The sequence below is a fragment of the Triticum urartu genome, chromosome 3A (assembly GCF_056163025.1).
Source record: "Triticum urartu cultivar PI428250 chromosome 3A, HENAU_Tu73, whole genome shotgun sequence".
Classification (NCBI taxonomy): Eukaryota; Viridiplantae; Streptophyta; class Magnoliopsida; order Poales; family Poaceae; genus Triticum; species Triticum urartu.
Window position 1 is genome coordinate 258,070,616 of NC_141875.1, and position 20,923 is coordinate 258,091,538.

Sequence of the window (20,923 nt, forward strand, 5' to 3'; positions counted from 1 at the left end):
AGCCGCCCCCTGCCAAGCACCTCCGGCCACCTCGGGCCTCCCTAGCATGCCCGACGATGTGCCTTGGCGTCCGAGACATGGCAGCTGGTCGGGCCCCTCCTTCCTCTCTCTCTCCTGCCCCTGCTCGCATGCGCATCGGCCGCCCGAGAGCTCCTGTGGGCGGCCTCACATGCGCGGCGCCTCTGCCCTCCCCCTTCTCTCTCTCTTCACTCCCCTCGCCCTAGACTAACCCCACAAGCACCCCCGACACCTCGTTGCGAGCCTCCATGAGCTGTAGGGATGGCAACGACCTCCCGGCGCACTGGTCCACGATGGACCATCGCCCGCCTATATAAGGCCTCCCCGAACCCTCCTCTCCTCACCACTCACCCCCCTGCAGCTCCAAATCAACCCCCTGCACCCCAGTTCATCTCCAGGAGCGCCCGAGGTTCTCACGGTACAGACCACCTCCACCCCCGTTCTTTCCCGATCTGGAGCCGCCTCACCTTGCTGACCCCTTTCCCTCTCCTTTACACGTTGTTTTCAGCCAGAGACGGCCAGTCCGACCACCTCCCGACGCATCACCGCCCTGCCTCCTCGTCGCCAGTGAGCCAGGCAGCTCTGGCGACGTCGACCATCTCCACCCAAACGGCGACTGGACGCTGAGTCCATCCGTGCCATCAGCTCACCCCGCCGTGCCTGGAAACATCACCGATGAGGTCGCCGGCCCTCTGTCGCGGGGTTAGGGATGGCAGGCGGGCCCCTCCTGTCAGCCTCTCCTCTCCATCGCCCCTCTCTCGCTCGCTGACACCTGGGCCCCACCTGTCAGGTTTAAACCTGGCACTCGCACGTGCACCAGTGCGCTGGGCTGCCTCTCTGGCTGGGCCTGCTGCGATGCGGTTGTCCTGGCCCAGCAGGCACAGTGCCCCTTCTCCTTTTTCTTTTCTGTCAAACTTGTAAAAATTCCACAGGATTAAATATTAATCCAAATGAAATAATTCCAGTCTCTAAAATCTTGTAAAAATCCCACCTATTTAATGGTCTAACTTTCATTCATGTCCAACCAACTTTTATGTACTGTTCATATTCAAATTCAAATTTGAATATATTTAAACCCCTCTGAAAATCCATTTCATCTATTCTGCTACTCCAAGTCCCAAACTAGGAATTTTCCCCTTCTTAGTTGTCACCCTAGTATTTAACAAAACTGAGTTGACATTTTTCTGAGCACTTTGGGTTTTCTGATTTATTATTGCCTTATTATTCTCGTTATTATTTTGCGATGATAGAATGCGTTGATGACGAAGGAGTTGGACCGGAAGACTTTGAAGACCTAGAAGACTTTGCTGAGCCAGGCAAGCAGCCCTTTGACCATGTCTATGAAACCTCTTTTTACACATGTCATATAGCACTTAATTATTGTTGCATCGGAATCATCATGAGATGGTAGCCACTTTGGTGGGTTGCCTTCATTTCCTCCTTGTTCATAATTGCATTATGCATGACCCTACCGTTCCATGAGGGTTATGCGAGTGGGTGTAGTTAGGATGCTAAGAAGTTGCTACGCAAATGGGATGGGTATATGCATGGTGAAGGAAACCAAGTTGTTTTCAAAGGCTTTAAAAAACCCATCGGGTGTCACTTATGCCCGAGGGAGATAATGAGTTGGGTAACCTCTTGATGACAAAGTGGTGCACCGAGGCAAGTGTGTGTGTGTTGTTCCGAAAACGGATTAGATTTAAGATTTGTCGACTGTCCCAACCTTACATGTGCAACCACTCTATCCTTATATGGGAAAGGGCATTATTGATTACCTAGGCCGATACTAGCTTGGATCCCGCATTACAAGTGTTGGGAGAGTCGTTGTTGCGCTCTCTCGGGACGGGGTCGTGCCAGGTAGGGTGGCCATGACTGTTTTTACAAGGCACCGGACACACCATTGGTACCCCGTGCTTGTGGTATGTGATGAATATGGGAGCGAGGCTCCACAATTTGAAGTTGTGAAATGTTGGGCACGGGGGTTACTACCAATCGAGTGGACTCTATGTTAGTGTCGACTAGGGAAAGATAGTGATCGGGTGCTTACCCCGGGTACTTGAGGTACCACGGGTCATGGATGACACTGTAGTTCCCCAGATCTTGTGGGTAAAGTGTGCAACCTCTGCAGAGTGTAAAACTATTCGAATAGCCATGTCCACGGTCAAGGACAGTTGGGCGGTGCTGCTTAAACTACATCCAGAGTTTTACAAACCGTGTGTGTGTGTGTGTTGATGAAGCCAATGGGTTAAGTCAGATGACTTGACATGATGATCAAGTTGGATTGGTGTCCAACTCCTCTTATGTTGATATCTGCAACTTGTTCATACAGATATATGTACCCTCATGATTCATACTTTACAGGTTGATAGATCATGTCATTGCACCCAAAACTAGCTTTCTGCAAACTATCTACTTAGTGCTATATCATTGCATTATTGTGCCTTGTTCCAATCATGGGTTGCTTGCGAGTACATTCAAAGTAATCATTGGCTTGCCACTGGTTATTTAATTGGCCAGGCATGGAAGAACATGAGTTCGAAGAAGAGTTCTTTGGAGATGAACATGTGAATTAGGATGTTTCCTAGTCAGAATGCCTACGGGGTTAAGGAAGATGACATGGGTTCTACTTATCGACGAACATATTCGCATGGGAGCCCAATCAGCTGGTGGGGGCCCCGAGAGAGGTGATTCAGCACCACTTAAGGGTATGCCCCAATGTGCGCCCCGTGAAGCAGCAAGCAAGGAGCAGTCCATGGAGAAGCAGGCCTTCATCGTCCAAGAGACCCGCAAGTTGGAGGCGGCAGGTGCCATTTGTGAGGTTAGGTGCCCCGAATGGCTGGCGAACCCCGTCGTGTTTCCGAAGAAAGGCGGGAAGGAGCGAATGTGCGTCGACTTCACCAACCTCAACAAGGCGTGCCCTCAAGATCCGTTCCTTCTCCCGCGCATCGACCAGATCGTTGACTCCACCGCCGAGTGCGACCTACTGTGCTTCCTGGATGCGTTCTCAGGGTATCACCAAATCAAGATGGCGGTGGAAGATGTAGAGAAGACAACCTTCCTGACCCCGTGTAGGGTGTACTACTACACCTGTATGCCCTTCGGACTGCACAACGCGAGTGCGACCTTTCAGCGGCTGATGCACATCGCTTTAGGGTGGCAGATCGGGAGGAACACGGAGGCCTACGTCGACGACATTGTGGTGAAGTCTCGGGAGGCGAGAACCTTGATCCAAGACTTGGAGGAGACCTTCGAAAGCCTGCGCCAGGTGAACTTGCGGCTTAACCCGGAAAAGTGTGTGTTCGGTGTCCCTTCCGGCAAGCTGCTAGGATTCCTCGTGTCACACAGAGGGATCGAGGCGAACCCGGAGAAGATCAAGGCCATTGAGGACATGAGCCCACCGCATACACTCAAGGAAATGCAGAAGCTGGCTAGACGGGTGACTGCGTTGGGGTGCTTCATCTCCAAGCTGGGAGAGCGTGCCTTACCCTTATTCATGCCGATGAAGAAGAAGGGCCCGTTGGAGTGGACTCCGGAGGCCGATCGAGCCTTCCAAGACCTCAATAGATACCTGACCAGCCATCCGGTGATGGTTGCGCCACGGCCTCTCGAGCCTCTAGTACTTTATCTTGCTGCCACCCCATACTCCGCCAGTGCTGCACTAGTGGCGATTCGGGAGGAGCACCAGGCGCAGCAAGAGCCATAGCGGCAGCAATAGAAGACCAACCTCGGCAGGACGACACCGTGGAGATTCCTACAAGCGATCAGGCGCCAGGGGTCCCGCCACCTCAGGAGGCACCCCAGCTTTCAAAAGACGCGGGCCTCGCCAACACGCCGGTCCTCGTCGAGCACCTGGTGTATTTCGTCAGCATGGTCTTGAGGGAAGCGAGGGCACGATATCCCATGCCTCAGAATCTCCTGCTCACGCTCCTGGTGGCCTCGCGCAAGTTGCGGCACTACTTCCAGGGCCACCCTATCAAGGTCGTCTCGGCCTACCCATTGGAGAGGGTGCTCAGGAGCCCCAACTTGGCTGGAAGGGTCGCTGAGTGAACATCGAGCTGCAGGCGTTCCAATTGGAGTTCAGCACTACCAGGGTCATCAAGGGAGCCACACTCACTGATTTTGTGGCAGAATGGATGGATGCCTCGGCACTTGAAGTGGGCGAGGACCGGTCCACCTCGCCAGGAAGTGAGGCGCCCGACGGATGGGTTATGTATTTTGATGGTTCTTTCACGCAGTAGGGCGCGGGGGCTGGAGCAGTACTCATCTCGCCCATGCAGGACAAGCTCTACTACGCTGTGCAGCTCTGTTTTTAGCAGGGCGGGAAGGTCTCCAACAACATCGCAGAATACGAAGGCCTCATAGCTGGCTTGAAGGCCGCGGCAGCTCTAGGGGTAAAGCGCCTCACTGTTAGGGGTGACTCATAGCTCCTAGTCAACTTCTCCAACAAAGTATGTGAGCCAAAGGACGAGCACATGGAGGCGTACCTCGCAGAGGTATGTAAGATGGAAAAGCAGTTCCCAGGCCTGGAGGTGCAGCATGTGCCCCGTGGCACCAACAAGGAAGCCGACGACATCGCCAGGAGGGCATACAAGCGGCAGCCCCAAGAGCCTAGCGTCTTCGAGGAGCGGCTCTTCAAGACGTTAGTGACGCCACCACTTTCAAGCACAGCACAGCCTCGGGAGGAGCTCCCACAACCGCCTGCCACGGGAGCCCCAGCTTGTGGCCCGACCTCAGGTGCTCGCTTGCTCTTGGCACTCGAGCCCCAAGACGGATGTTGGACCAAGGAATTCAAGGAATATCTGAGGCAAGGGGCGCTACCGGAGAAGGAAGAGGACGCAGAGCGCGTGGACTGGCAAGCCACGACATACTGCATCCAGGACGGTGAGTTGTACATGAAGCGACCAAATGATGTTTCGTTGCGTTGCATTTCCAGGGACCAAGGGAAGGAGTTGTTGATTGACATACATGGTGGGGACTGGGGATACCACTCGTCGTCACGGACTCTCATCAGCAAGGTGTTCCGCAGCGGATTCTACTGGCCCATGGCGCTCAGTGACGCAGCAGAGCTAGTGAAGTCCTGCGAAGCTTGCCAGTTCCATGCCAAGCAGATCCATCAGCCAGCTCAGGGCTTCCAGACTATACTGCTCACATGGCCGTTCGCGGTCTGGGGGCTGGATATCTTGGGCCCATTCCATCGAGCGCCAGGGGGCTATCGCTACCTCTACGTCGCCATCGACAAGTTCACAAGTGGGCGGAAGTGGAAGCCGTCCGCACCATCCCAGTTGGTTCCGCGGTTAAGTTCATCAAGGGCCTCGCGAGCCGTTTTGGGGTCCCCAACCGCATCATCATTGACAACGGCTCGTAGTTCACCACTAACCTCCGCAAAACATATTGTGCTAACCTTGGAACTCTGATCTGCTACGCTTCGGTGGCGCACCCCAGGAGCAATGGCCAGGCTGAACACGCCAACGTGGAGGTCCTGAGAGGCCTCAAGACCAGGACCTTCAAGAAGAAGCTGGAGGCATGCGGCAAGGGCTGGCACAACGAGCTCCAGTCCGTGCGGTGGTCCATCCGCACCACCGCCACTAAGCCGACGGGCGAAACCCTGTTCTTCCTTGTCTACAGAGCCGAAGCGGTCCTCCCTCATGAGGTCAAGCATCGCTCCGCACGGATCCTGGCGTTTGATGAAACGCAGCAGGACGCCACGCGGGGGATGGACCTCGTACTGGGGGAGGAACGTCGCCGTGAAGCTGCACTGAGGGTGGCAAGGTACCAGCAGGCACTACGGCGATACCACTGTTGCAACATCCGCTCCAGGACGCTTGAGGCAGGCGACCTTGTCCTAAGGTGGGTCCTCTCTAGGGAAGGGTTGCACAAGCTCTCACCCATGTGGGAGGGCCCGTTCAGGGTCGTCCATATCTCCAGGCCTGGCGCCACGTGCCTGGAGACACAGGACGGGGTGCCCATCCAGAATGACTGGAACATCCAGCACCTCCGGAAGTTCTACCCATGATGCAAGGCCCAGTGCCTATGAAGCAAGGCCCAGTGCCTGTGAAGAAAGGCCCAGTGCCTATGAAGAAGGCCCGGTGCCTGTGAAGAATCGCCGCCCTTGACACTCTCACGTAATAATGAGTGGGGCTATACATGCCCCGTAGTCTCAGGAGTGCCGCCCTCGGGCCTCGGGGCCTCCCTCCCACGCCTAGTGGCAGCACTTAGCTCCGCGCTGGTGATAAGACTTGAAGACTAGACTAGGTGCCGGAGGCGGATTTTCATTTGCTTTCCGTAGTTGGCTTGCCTTCTCTTAATCGAAATTTGCTTCTGGTGTTCCTTGCTGATTTGGTTCCGTTGCCTTTTGCCGCCTTTTCCGAATCTAGTTCGCTTATGTTCTCTCTCGCATACCTCGCGAGGGGGCTAGGCAGGTGCCTTCGTGAGGGTTTCTTCCTCCTGTGTTGGTCCTTCTCTCTGCCTTCGGTCTGCTTTCTTGCGAGGCACCCTCGTTCGAGCCCGCAAGCCAGCACATCTCTCCTAATCCGTGCCCCTCGGGGTACCGCGATATGAAGCGCTGGGTCAAGGCTCGGGTGAAAGATAAGTCTCCTAGCGAGCTTCCTAATGTATTTTTTGCAGTTCCTGAGCAACCACTAAGCCAAGACGGGCACGAGGAAACAAGTGCCTCGTGAAGAAGAGGCTGCCCCGAACGCACCAGGCTAAGTTATCTCCGCACAAAATAACAACACAACACGGAAATAACAAGCATAGCATAATGATTGAGGAATCATAGTTCGATACACGCCCCTCCGGGCCCATACTGGTTTCATTTTGATGCAGGAAAGAAAAGAGGAACAAAACAAAAGCGGTGTTGCAGCGAACAACGGGGGCAGGCCTCTAGCGACGTCCAGATCTTAGCCGGATCCCTCCTCGCGCTTCACGGAGGCGCGGTGACGAGACGACCCGCTACCACCTTCGAAGCGAGCACGGCGGCATGGCGGCTGGTCATAGCCGCTGCTGCTGGAGCTTTTGCCACGAGAAGAGCCACAGTAGCTGGACGAGGCGCGGACGGCGGGCTCGCCCTCATCGCGGCCATCGCCGAGACTGAGCACCTCCTCATCGTCATTCGTCTCGAGACAGCACCCGGCGTGGCGACCATCTTCCCCAAACACCCTCACGTAGAGGGTCGCATCACCGTCATACTTGAAATGGAGGGTGAACCGCCTGCCCAGGCCGCGCGCACGGGCAAACGTCTGCCAACCACGGGCCAGAGCTATGTTGCCCGCGGCGGAGACTTCAACCGCGACCGAGGAGGCCCTGCTGCAGTAGCCGTCCTCCTACAACCAGAGTCCGCCTAGACCAGATGCCGGCAGCTCATCGACGAAGAAGCGCGGAAGCTGAAGCCAGTTGCCGGCCGGATCCTCCGACCAGACAATGAACTCCGGCAGCACCTCTGCCGAGTGGAAGCGTGGCCAGGGAGGCCGCGCAACCACGGCACGTCTCACCTCATCAACGGGGCTGCCGCGACCGGAGCGACCCCGATCACGCGCAGCGGCGCCACCCCAGGAGCGGGGGGCACGGCGGGAGTCGTGGTGTGCTTGCGGGGATGACCGCGTCCCTGCTTGGGTGCCGGGGAGCCGGACACCTCGCGAGGGGCCTTTCCTTTCTCTGCGGCGGAGAACCTCTTCGACGACGCCATTGAAGTCGGTGGTGGAGCAGAGGAGCAAGAAGCAGGCGGAATGGGAAGAAGTGGGGTGCGGGGGCTCCACCCCCTTCCTCATTTATAGTAGGAGAAGGCCAACCAGCGCCCCCCACGATCACAGTAATGATGGTTTTCCTTGCATGTCACAGGGACTTGTCAAGTCGGGAAGTTGCCGAGGTAGCGTGGGGAAGCGGAGACGCCCACGTACAAACAACCACCACGCGTCAACCAAGGCCGCAGGCTTTTGGGGCCCGCGGCGCTCCGCGCTTGACCCTTGGCTTCACCTCGAAGCCAAGGCCGAGCGCGCCTTGGGCCCGGGGCTACTGTCGTCGTTCTGGGAATGGGGGTCCCCAGACTTGCCTGCCTGCGGCCCACGACGTGGCTGAGCCAGCAGGTCTGTACGGCCCATCTTCATTGACGAGGTATTCAAGACCCTCACGAGGGTCCAAGCCTCTCGAGGCGGATGACGCAAGACCTCCTCAGGAGGAGCCTTGCCAGGCAGGCTCACGATGGGTGGAGAGATCAAGGCAAACCTCGCGAGGTCCTTGTGACGTGAGCCATGACGATCGAGACCAGGCGGGTGCCAGCGCGCGCAGCGTCCTTGTTTCCTATTTGGTGCCAAGGGGGCAAGCGCAGGCGTGGAGTATCGAGGCATCAATGAAAGGTTTCCATATCGGTGCAACGAGATCAAGACCAGTAGGACGGCAAGACGGAGGTCACCATGGAGCCCAAGACGGCGTCAGCACCAGAACCTTTTGCAGGTGAAGACTACTTTTGTCAGGATAAGTTGTACTAGCTGTCCCCTTTCAAATTGGCCGTTGTTGGCTCCCTTCCCACTCAATATTTGAGGAGAGGACCAGGGCCTATATAAGTAGAACTAGCCACCACAGTAGGGGGATGAGGGAAAAAAGAACTCATTCAGAGGCATCTCACCCACACAAGTTCGCCAAGCACAAGAACACCTCAACCTCAGGAGGCTGTTCTTCCCCTTGTACTGTTCATCATCAGCTCAAGAGGAAATCCACCACCACCACACTGGAGTAGGGTATTACACCACAATGGTGGCCCGAACCAGTATAAATCTAGTGTCTTTGTCTTGCAAGTTCGTGGAGTTCATCAGTGAGATCTTAGTGAGCTAGGATGTGGATCGATAGGGAGAAAACCTTCGCGCGCACCCCAGTGTTCGAACCTGAGGGTTTAGCCGGAACCCGTGATCCGACAGTAGAGGGCCTCGCTGGAGTTGCTCCGGGGACCCTATGTGTGTGCGTCTCCCTGCACCAAACAATGACTGAGGCAACACCGGCGACAAGACACAGATGCGGTGACGGCGAGCATGAACACGACGCAACGCGACCTAAGAGAGCGACTGAGGGCACCGATCGAGCCTATGCAGCGCGGTGAGCAGGATGGACACGAGCAAGTGACCTACGAGGGTCGGGTACTCGCCGGAGATGAGTCCCAACGGCGATGAGCTTGGGCGAACGTGTCCAACGGTTACGGAGGAGGCCTAGCTATCTCACCATGAACATGACGGAGTGCTCGTCTTGGCGAGATGTGAACGAAGGCGACTACGGCGACGATCAAACAGGTATGGTGGCCAGAATCGAAGACGGGGAAGAATGGGTTCATGCAGAGGTTCTGACTCCATGTAGTCAATGATGGGGACATAGTCGACGACGGGGATGTTGTCGATGATGAGGAAGAAGAGGGACACAGTCGGAGAGGCGGAGGACGACGGGGAGCACGTCGACGACGAGGCCGCGCGCTCCAGTGCGCTCAGGATGGGGTTCTAGCGGCGAATCGGGTGGCTTCGGTGGCCTGGCGGCGGCGAGTGGGAGAGGGAACCCTAGCGGTTAGGTAGGGCAAGGTGAGGGACCTTATAGGGGGCTAGGGTGAGTGGGGCGAGCTCACGCGCTCTTGGCCGCGGCCATGTGCGGGCGAGCGAGGGGGGACCGAGGAGGAAGAAAGGTGGTTGAGGGGTGTAGACAGGGTCGCTCACTGATGGGGCCTGCTTGGCCACATGGCCACGAGGCAGAGGGGGTGAGCGGGTGCGTGGGTGAGAAAGGGGGGAAGCGTCGCGCACGTGGGCTGGCTGGCACGCGGCTAGATGGGTCGGCCTAGAGGGTGAGGCCTAGGTGGCTGCTGCTGCTACTGGGTTGCGCGCCTGGTGCTGCTGTTTTTCTTTTTCCTTTTTCTCAAACAAAAAAAGAAAGAGAAAAGCACAGGGGAAATGGAGAGGAGTTTGAGAATAAAGAAAATATACCCAAGCTCCTGGAATTATGCTGAATTTAATACAGTTGGTTTGGACAACTTTAGAGGTAGAAAAATAAAACAAGTTTGAATAAAATTCAAACTTTACCCATTTTTGAACCCAACCAAATCAACTCCAAATAGAATAAAATTTGACAGAGAGGTTTGGGACATGGTGCTAGAATTTTGGGGAAAAGTTGGACATTAAAGGAGGAGTGAAAATGGCACTTGCCAAAAGAGAGAAAGAGAAGGACAGGTGGTGATCGGTGAAGGGGGATGATGATGCTTGGATCCACATAGAACATGCCACAATGCAAATAGCTACACCAAGAAGATGCACATGATGATGAGAATATGAAAAATGACACCAAGCACAATGAAACATATGGTGAGGCCATGATGCAACAATTAATGGAAAAAAGGAAACATGACAAGAAATGACAATACAATGCAATATGAAACAATATAAAAACCCCAAAATGAAACAAACAAGGAGGAAACCACTTGGGATTGATCATGATGGGTTGGATACATTGCCAAAATATGGAAGTTTTACAACTAGGGGTTTTACCCAAGCAACACTATGTAAACATCACCAGCACACAAATAACAAATACTTGCAACCCAACACGTAAGAGGGGTTGTCAATCCCTCTCGGTATTGAGATAGATAGATTTTATGAGAATTGATAAATAGATCTGACAAAAACACGCACAAAAAAGTGCAGCAAGGTATGTTTTGGGTTATTGGAATAATAGATATCAAAATAATATGATAGGAAATAGACCCGGGGCCGTAGATTTCACTAGTGGCTTCTCTCGAGAAAATAGCATACGGTGGGTAAACAAATTACTCTTGGGCAATTGATAGAATACCAAATAATTATGACGATATCCAAGGCAATGATCATGTATATAGGTATCATGTCCAAGTTTAGTAGACTGACTCCTACTTGCATGTACTACTATCACTCCACACATCGACCAATATCCAGCATGTATCTAGTTTATTAAGTTCATGGAAAATGGAGTAATGCAATAAGAACGATGACATGATGTAGACAATATCTATTCATGTAAGAATAGAGCCCATACTTTTATCCTTAATGGCAACGACACATGCATGTCATGTCTCCTTCTGTCACTGAGAATAAGCACCGCAAGATCGAACCCATCACAAAGCACCTCTTCCATTGAAGAAAAGTCAATCTAGTTAGCCAAATCAAACCAAAGTTTTGGAGAAGAAATACGAGGCTATAAAGATCATGGATAAAAGAGTTCAGAAAAGACTCAAATAATATTCATAGATAGAACTAATCATAAACTCGCAATTCGTCGAATCCCAATAAACACACCGCAAAAACTCATTACATCAAATATGTCGGATTCGGGGTTCCGCAGACACTTGAGAGGTTCAAACACTGGGGTGCATGCGAAGAACTCGACCTCCCCAACCTGCCTGCTCGCTGATCCTACAGCGTAGCTCGACGAACCCAATGAACAAGAGGCATAGCTGTTTACCCAGGTTCGGGCCACCTTGCGGTGTAAAACCCTACTCCTGCTTTGTGGTGGATTGGCCTCGAGGGGCTGAGGATGAACTAGTCCAATGGAAGAACAACCTCAGGAGGTGAGGTGTTCCTGGGCTCGATGAGCTGGTGTGGTGGTCAGGGTGGAATGGATTCGTCCCCCTCTATGGTGGTGGCTAAGTCCTATTTATAGTGGCCTCGGTCCTCTTCCCAAATGTAAGGCGGGAAGGGATCCCACAATGGCCAAATTTGAAGCGGGACAACTAGTACATGCTATCCTGACAATAGTAGTCTTCGCCTGCAAAAGTTCTTGGTCATGACGCCGCGGTGGGCTCAGCGATGACCTTCATCCTGCCGTCCTGGCGGTCTTGGTCTTGTTGCACCGAAATGGAAACCTTTGCTTGACGCCTGGGGACTCCACGCCTGCGCTTGTCTCCTTAGCATCTAAGAGGAAACTGGTACACTGCGCCCACTAGTGCCCGCCTGGCCTTGGTCATCATGGCTCACGTCATATGAACCTCGTGGGGTGCACCTGGCCTTGGGAGCTAGCTTGGGAAGGCCGCCCCCAGGGAGGTCTTGGCGTCGCCCGCCTTGTGAGGCTTGGCCCCTCGCAAAGGTCCAGGGTTGTGGTTGCTGAAGCTGGGCCCTATCGGGCCATAGATGGGGCCACGTCATGGGCCGTAGGCAGGCAAGTCTGGGTAACCCCGTTCCCAGGACGCCGACAGTAGCCCCCGGGCCCAAGGCGCGCTCGAACTTGGCTCCGAGGCGAAGCCAAAGGGCAAGCGCGGAGCACCGCGAGCCCTAACCGCATGCAGCCCTGGTCGGCGCATGGCAATTGATGGGACGTGGGCGCCTCCACTTCCCCATGCTTCCTCAGCAACCATTCGACTTGACAAGACCGCGTTGCATGCAGAGAAAGCCATCGTTGCATGGGATCGTGTAGGCTGGCGGTTGGCCTCCCTTGGCTATAAATGAAGAGAGGGGCAGAGCCCCCTTGCTCATCTCCATCTTCTCGCTGCCTTCGAATTCTTCCTCCTCTCTGCATCGCCGCCTTGCTATAGTCCTCATGGCACCGACGAGGAAGTTCTCCGCCGCAGAGAAGGGGAAGGCCCCCAAGGAGGGACCTGACTCGCCACCCCCCAAGAGAGGGCGAGGCCGCCCCCACAAGCACATTCCGACTCATGTGGTGGCTCCTCGAGGGCGCGGCCACGCCTTGGTCGGCTATGGTGGTGTTTCTTCTTGTGGCGGGTGCTGCCAAGGGCGAGGCAGACCCTGCGACGAGGGGAGGCGTGCCATGGTTGCCCGGCCTCCCCGGTCGTGCTTCCACTCGGCCGAGGTGCTCCCGGAGTTCGTTGTGTGGTCGGAGAGGCCAGCCATCACCTGGCTCACGCTCCACCGCTTCTTCGCGGGTGAGCTGCCGGCCGCGGGGCCTGACGGACTCTGGCTGTAGGCTGATGGCTATTGCAGCAAGGCCTCGTGGGTCGGGGTCTAATTTTCCACCATCGGGAACGTGTCCCTGGCCTGCGGCTGGCAGGCGTTTTCCTGCGCGCACGGCCTGAGCGGGAGGTGCACTCTCCACTTCAAGTTTGACAGTGTCGTGACCGTCTATGTGAGGGTGTTTGGGGAGGACGACCGTCGCACAGGTTGCTGCCCCGAAGTCGACGATGGTGACGATGAGCTTGGCCTTGACGACAGCCGCGATGCCTCCGAGGGTGATCTCGCCCTTGTCGACGGCCGCGGCTCATTCAGCGGCGGTGGCTCCTCCAATGAGAGCACGAGCAACGGCGGCTGCAACCAGCCGCCTCATCGCCGGGCTCGCTATGAGGACGGTGGCAGATCGTCTCGTCGCCGCACTCCGGTGAAGCGGGAGGAAGGCTCGGGCTGAGCCCAGAGGCCTCCGGAGCCCGGCCTCGGGAGCTGTTGTGGTCGCGCGGGCCACTTTTGTTTAGCCTTTCCTTTTCCCTGCATTTTGAACAAAGTAGAGGGCCCTGCTGGGGTGTGTAATGAACCATGGTACTTATGCCACTATGCTATGCTTATTGTCCTGATTATGTTGTGGTGTTCATGTCCGGGTAGGTGTGGTAGGATAACTTAGCTTGATACGCTCATGGTAGTCTCGCACCTCGCCATGGCACGCCCTCCATCATCTCGTGAGGCCCCCTTCCTTCATGGGTAGAACTTCTGGAGGTGCTGGATGTTCCAGGCGTTCTGGATGGGGATCCCGTCCTGCGTCTCTAGGCGCGCGACGCCAGGCCTGGAGACACGGGCAATCCTAAACGAGCCCTCCCACATGGGTGAGAGCTTGTGCAGCCCTTCCCTAGAGAGCACCCGCCTCAGGACAAGATCACCCACCTCGAGCGTCCTGGATCGGATGCTGCAGCAGTGGTACCGCCGCAGCGCCTGTTGGTACCTTGCCGCCTGGAGCGAGGCTTGATGGCGACGTTCCTCCCCCAGCATGGAGCGATTCTTTACCTCGTGAGGCAGAACCGCTTCGGCTCCGTAGACAAGGAAGAATGGAGTCTCGCTTGTCGACTTTGTGGCAGTGGTCCGGATGGACCACAGCATGGACTAGAGCCGTCTAGCCAGCCCCTACCACAGTCCTCGAGCTTCTTCTTAAAGGTCCTTGCCTTGAGGCCTCTCAGGACCTCCGCGTTGGTGCGCTCAGCTTGGCCATTGCTCCTGGGTTGTGCCACTGAGGCGTAGCATATCTGTGTTCCAAGGATAGCACAATATGTTTTGAAGAGGTTACTAGTGAACAGTGAGCCGTTGTTAGTGATGATATGATTAGGGACAGTGAAGCGGCTCACGAGGCCCTTGATGAACTTGACTGCCGAGCCGGCCAGGATGGTGCGTACGGCTTCCACCTCCGCCCACTTGATGAACTTGTTGATGGCGACGTAGAGGTAGCGGTAGCCCCCGGGCGCTCGTGGGAATGGCCCCAAGATGTCCATCCCCCAGGCCGCGAACGGCCATGTGAGAGGAATGGTCTGGAGGCCCTGAGTGGGCTAGAGGATCTGCTTGGCGTGGAATTGGCACGCTTCGCAAGATCTCACCAGCTAAGTGGCATCATTGAGCGCTGTGGGCCAATAGAACCCGTTTCGGAATGCCTTGCCCATGAGGGTGCATGATGACGAGTGATGCTCGCAGTCCCCGCCGTGTATGTCGGCCAATAGCTTATTCCCCTGCTCCCTGGAGATGCATCGCAGAGACACGTCATTTGGCTGTTTCCTATAGAGCTCACCGTCCTGGATGCAGTAGGCGATGGCCTGTTGAACCACGCGCTCCGCGTCCTCCTCATTCTCCGGCAAGGTCCCCTAAAGCAGATACGCCTTGAACTCTTCGGTCCAGCACCCCTCCCGAGGTTCCGGCGCAAGGAGGAGGCGAGCTCCTGAGGTCGGTCTACAAGCTGGGGCACCCGACGGAGGGGCCTGAGGGAGGTCCTTGCTACCTCTTGAGCTTGCGTTGGTTTTCCCCGAAGAGGAAGGGATGATGCAGCAAAGTAGCGTAAGTATTTCCCTCAGTTTTTGAGAACCAATGTATCAATCCAGTAGGAGGCCACGCTCAAGTCCCTCGTGCCTGCACAAAATGATAGCTACTCGCAACCAACGCGATTAGGGGTTGTCAATTCCTTCACGGTCACTTACGAGAGTGAGATCTGATAGATATAATATTTTTGGTATTTTTGGTATAAAGATGCAAAGTAAAAAGTAAAAAAGCAAAGTAAAAAGCAAAGCAAGATTAAAGTGATGGAGATTGATATGATGAGAATAGACCCAGGGGCCATAGGTTTAACTAGTGGCTTCTCTCAAGAGCATAAGTATTCTACGGTGGGTGAACAAATTACTATTGAGAAATTGACAGAATTGAGCATAGTTATGAGAATATCTAGGCATGATCATGTATATAGGCATCACGTCCGTGACAAGTAGACCGAAACGATTCTGCATCTACTACTATTACTCTACTCATCGACCGCTATCCAGCATGCATCTAGAGTATTAAGTTAAAAACAGAGTAACGCTTTAAGCAAGATGACATGATGTAGAGATAAATTCATGCAATATGAAATAAACCCCATCTTGTTATCCTCGATGGCAACGATGCAATACGTGGCTTGCTGCCCCTTCTGTCATTGGGAAAGGACACTTCAAGATCGAACCCAAAGCTAAGCACTTCTCCCATAGCAAGAACTACCAATCTAGTTGGCCAAACCAAACGGATAATTCGAAGAGACTTGCAAAGATAACCAATCATACATAAAATAATTCAGAGAAGATTCAAATATTATTCATAGATATACTTGATCATAAACCCACAATTCATCGGTCTCAACAAACACACCGCAAAAACAAGATTACATCGAATAGATCTCCACAAGAGAGGGGGGGGACTTTGTATTGAGATCCAAAAAGAGAGAAGAAGCCATCTAGCTACTAACTATGGACCCGAAGGTCTGAGGTAAACTACTCACACTTCATCGGAGAGGCTATGATGATGTAGAAGCCCTTCGTGATGACGGCCCTCTCCGGCGGAGCTCAGGAATAGGCCCCAAGATGGGATCTCATGGATACAGAAAGTTGCAGCGGTGGAATTAGGTTTTTGGCTCCGTATCTGTTCATTTGGGGTACGTAGGTATATATAGGAGGAAGAAGTACGTCGGTGGAGCTCCGAGGGGCCCACAAGGCAGGGGGCGCGCCCTAGGGGGGCGCGACCCCACCCTCGCGACCGCCTCTCTGGTGCCTTGGCGTAGGGTCCAAGTCTCCTGGATCACGTTCGGTGTGGAAATCACGTTCCCGAAGGTTTCATTCCGTTTGGACTCCGTTTGATATTCTATTTCTTCGAAACACTTAAATAGGCAAAAAACAACAATTCTGGGTTGGTCCTCCGATTAATAGGTTAGTCCCAAAAATAATATAAAAGTGGAAAATAAAGCCCAATATAGTCCAAAATAGTAGATAATATAGCATGGAGCAATCAAAAATTATAGATACGTTGGAGACGTATCAGGCATCCCCAAGCTTAATTCCTGCTCGTCCTCGAGTAGGTAAATGATAAAAAGAGAATTTTTGATGTGGAGTGCTACTTGGCATAATTTCAATGCAAATCTTCTTAATTGTGGTATGAATATTCAGATTAGGAAGATTCAAGACAAAAGTTCATATTAACATAGAGAATAATAGTACTTCAAGAAAACCAACCAAGCAATTATGTTTTCTTAATGTAACATGGCCAAAGAAAGTTCATCCCTACAAAATCATATAGTTTAGTCATGCTCCATTTTCGTCACACAAGAATGCTCTCATCATGCACAACCCCGATGACAAGCCAAGCAATTCTTTCATACCTTAATAATTTCAAACTCATAAACTTTCACGCAATACATGAGCCTGAGCCATGGATATAGCACTATGGGTGGAATAGAATAATGATGGGGGTTATGTGGAGAAGACAAAAAAGGAGAAAGTCTCACATCAACGAGGCTAATCAATAGGCTATGGAGATGCCCATCAATTGATGTTAATACAAGGAGTAGGGATTGCCATGCAACGGATGTACTAGAGCTCTAAATGTATGAAAGCTCAACAAAATAAACTAAGTGGGTGAGCATCCAACTTGCTTGCTCACGAAGACCTAGGGCACTTGAGGAGGCCCATTGTTGGAATATACAAGCCAAGTTCTATAATGAAAAATTCCCACCAGTATATGAAAGTGATAACTCAAGATACTCTCTATATGAAGAACATGGTGCTACTTTGAAGCACAAGTGTGGAAAAAAAAAGATAGTAGCATTGTCCCTTTTTTTGGGGCCTTCTTGTTTTTCTTGGCCTTTCTCTTTTTTTGGGACAATGCTCTATTGAATGATGATCATCACACTTCTATTTATTTACAACTCAATGATTACAACTCAATACTAGAACAAAGTATGACTCTATATGGATTCCTCCGGCGGTGTACCGGGATATGCAATGAATCAGGAGTGACAAGTATGAAAAATTATGAACGGTGGCTTTGCCACAAATACTATGTAACCTACATGATCATGCTAAGCAATATGACAATGATGAATGTGTCATGATAAACTGGATGGTGGAAAGTTGCATGGCAATATATCTCAGAATGGCTATGGAAATGCCATAATAGGTATCTATGGGGTCCCCTTCAAGAAAACCCCCCTCGAAAATAGAATCTAAAACTTGTTTGAACAAAGCGGGTAGCCCAACATAAAAGCTTTTTAAGTAAACCTCAATTTGATATTGGGGTACATAGCTAGCCCGAATCCTTAACAGCCTATCCCAAGCATCTTTCAAAGATTCTTCAAGTAAATAACGAAAAATTCCAGAATCATCTTCATCAAAATTACTAAGGTTCTCATTGATAACTCCAGCAAGTTGTTCTATAGCATTCCAATTGATGAGTTTAGATAAGATAGCAGGGTTGTCTAAAGCACTAGAACTTGGGAGAGAACCCCCAACTCTTTTTGGTTCTGACATGGCGAGGGAAAAGAGGAAAATAGAGAGGGAGGATAGAGAGACATGGCGAATAAAACGGCAAGGGTGAAGTGGGGGAGAGGAAAACTAGAGGCAAATGGCAAATAATGTAATGCGAGAGATAGGGATTGTGATGGGTACTTGGTATGTTGACTTTTTGCATAGACTCCCCGGCAACGGCGCCAGAAATCCTTCTTGCTACCTCTTGAGCTTGCGTTGGTTTTCCCCAAAGAGGAAGGGATGATGCAGCAAAGTAGCGTAACTAGTTCCCTCAGTTTTTGAGAACGAAGGTATCAATCCAGTAGGAGGCCATGCTCAAGTCCCTCGTACGTGCACAAAACGATAGCTACTCACAACCAACGCGATTAGGGGTTGTCAATCCCTTCACGGTCACTTACGAGAGTGATATCTGATAGATATAATATTTTTGGTATTTTTGGTATAAAGATGCAAAGTAAAAAGTAAAAAATCAAAGTAAAAAAGCAAAGCAAGATTAAAGTGATGGAGATTGATATGATGAGAATAGACCCGGGGGCCATAGGTTTCACTAGTGGCTTCTCTCAAGAGCATAAGTATTGTACGGTGGGTGAACAAATTACTATTGAGCAATTGACAGAATTGAGCATAGTTATGAGAATATCTAGGCATGATCATGTATATAGGCATCACGTCCGTGACAAGTAGACCGAAACGATTCTGCATCTACTACTATTACTCCACTCATTGACCGCTATCCAACATGCATCTAGAGTATTAAGTAAAAACAGAGTAACGCTTTAAGAAAGATGACATGATGTAGAGAGATAAATTCATGCAATATGAAATAAACCCCATCTTGTTATCGTCGATGGCAACGATGCAATACGTGCCTTGCTACCCCTTCTGTCACTGGGAAAGGACACCGCAAGATCGAACCCAAAGCTAAGCACTTCTCCCATGGCAAGAACTACCAATCTAGTTGGCCAAACCAAACGGATAATTCGAAGAGACTTGCAAAGATAACCAATCATACATAAAATAATTCAGAGAAGATTCAAATATTATTCATAGATAGACTTGATCATAAACCCACAATTCATCGGTCTCAACAAACACACCGCAAAAACAAGATTACATCGAATAGATCTCCACAAGAGAGGGGGGGGGGAACTTTGTATTGAGATCCAAAAAGAGAGAAGAAGCCATCTAGCTACTAACTATGGACCCGAAGGTCTGAGGTAAACTACTCACACTTCATCGGAAAGGCTATGATGATGTAGAATCCCTCCGTGATGACGGCCCTCTTCGGCGGAGCTCCAGAACAGGCCCCAAGATGGGATCTCGTGGATACAGAAAGTTGCGGCGGTGGAATTAGGTTTTTGGCTCCGTGTCTGTTTGTTTGGGGGTACGTCGGTATATATAGGAGGAAGAAGTATGTCGGTGGAGCTCCGAGGGGCCCATGAGGCAGGGGCGCGCCCTAGGGGGGGCACGCCCTCCACCCTCGCGACCGCCTCTCTGGTGCCTTGGCATAGGGTCCAAGTCTCCTGGATCACGTTCGGTGAGAAAATCACGTTCCCAAAGGTTTCATTCCGTTTGGACTCCGTTTGATATTCCGTTTCCTCGAAACATTGAAATATGCAAAAAACAAAAATTCTGGGTTGGGCCTCCGGTTAATAGGTTAGTCCCAAAAATAATATAAAAGTGGAAAATAAAGCCCAATATAGTCCAAAACAGTAGATAATATAGCATGGAGCAATCAAAAATTATAGATACGTTGGAGACGTATCAGTCCTCGCGAGGCGGTGCTGGTGCCGCTGCGGGCGGGGCTGCAGACGGCTTGAAGAGCCACTCCTCAAAGACGCCAGGCTCTTGAGGCAGGCACCGGGACGCCCTCTTGGCGATACCGTCTGCTTCCTTGTTTGTATCGCATGGCACATGCCACAATTCCAGACCCCAAGAATTGTTTTTCAATTTTGCGTACCTCCGCAAGGTATGCTTCCATGTGCTCGTCCTTTGGCTCATATACTTTGTTGGAGAAGTTGACAAGGAGCTGAGAGTCACCCTTGATGGTGAGGCGCTTCTTTCCCAGTGCCGCCATAGCCTTGAGGCCGGCGATTAAGCCCTCGTACTCCACGATGTTGTTTGAGACCTTCTTGCCCTGCTGGAAGCAGAGCTGCACGGCATAGCAGAGCTTGTCCTGGGTGGGTGAGATGAGCATGGCTCTAGCCCCCGCGCCCTGACGCGCGAAGGCGCTGTCGAAGTACATGACCCAGCCATCTGGCGCTTCGCTTCCTGGTGAGAGTGGGCGGTCCTCGCCTACTTCGGGGCTAGGAACGTCAGTCCATTCCGCCACGAAATCAGCGAGTGCCGCCCCCTTGATGACCCTGGTGGTGCTGAACTCTAATTGGAACGCCTGCAACTCGATGTTCCACTCGGCGACTCTCCCCGCAGCATTGGGGCTCCAGAGCACTCTTTCCAGGCGGTAAGCTAAGATGACCTTGATGGGGTGGCCTTGGAAGTAGTGGCACAGCTTGCCGGAGGCGACGATGAGCGCGATCAAGAGCTTCTGTGGCATGGGGTAGCATGCCCGCACGTCACGTAGTACCATGCTGACAAAGTACACCAGGTGCTTGATGAGGGCGGAAGTGTCAATGGAGTCTTGCACCTCCAGAGGCTGGGGGACCTCAGGAGCTTGGTCGCTTGTTAGCAGCCGCGGCCTCAGGAGCGTCATCCGGAGGAGCCTGGTTATCTGCTGGTGCCGCCGAGGCCTCAGGCACCCCGTCCTGAAGCTGCGTTGCCTTGCCCTGTCGTGAGGCATTGCCCAGTAGGCCCTTGGCTTGGTGCTCCTCCTGGACTGCTACCAGCGCTGCGCTAGCAGAGTGTGGCGTTGCGGTCAGGTAGAGCATCAGGGGCTCCAGAGGACGCGGTGCTACCATCACCTGTGGGCTGGTGAGGTATCTCTTGAGATCTTGGAAC

The 20,923-nt window shown here is 52.5% G+C and overlaps 1 protein-coding gene across 1 annotated transcript; it reads right to left on the minus strand.

The window, feature by feature from the left end:
* Positions 1-19,732: 19,732 nt before the first annotated feature.
* Positions 19,733-20,555, minus strand: LOC147979382 (uncharacterized). Its single transcript, XM_087515175.1, has 2 exons — positions 20,009-20,555; positions 19,733-19,854 (listed from the first exon to the last, which is right to left on the minus strand). Exons 1-2 carry the CDS (start codon positions 20,553-20,555, stop codon positions 19,733-19,735), a joined length of 669 nt encoding a protein of 222 aa, XP_087371301.1.
* Between the last annotated feature and the right edge of the window lie 368 nt (positions 20,556-20,923).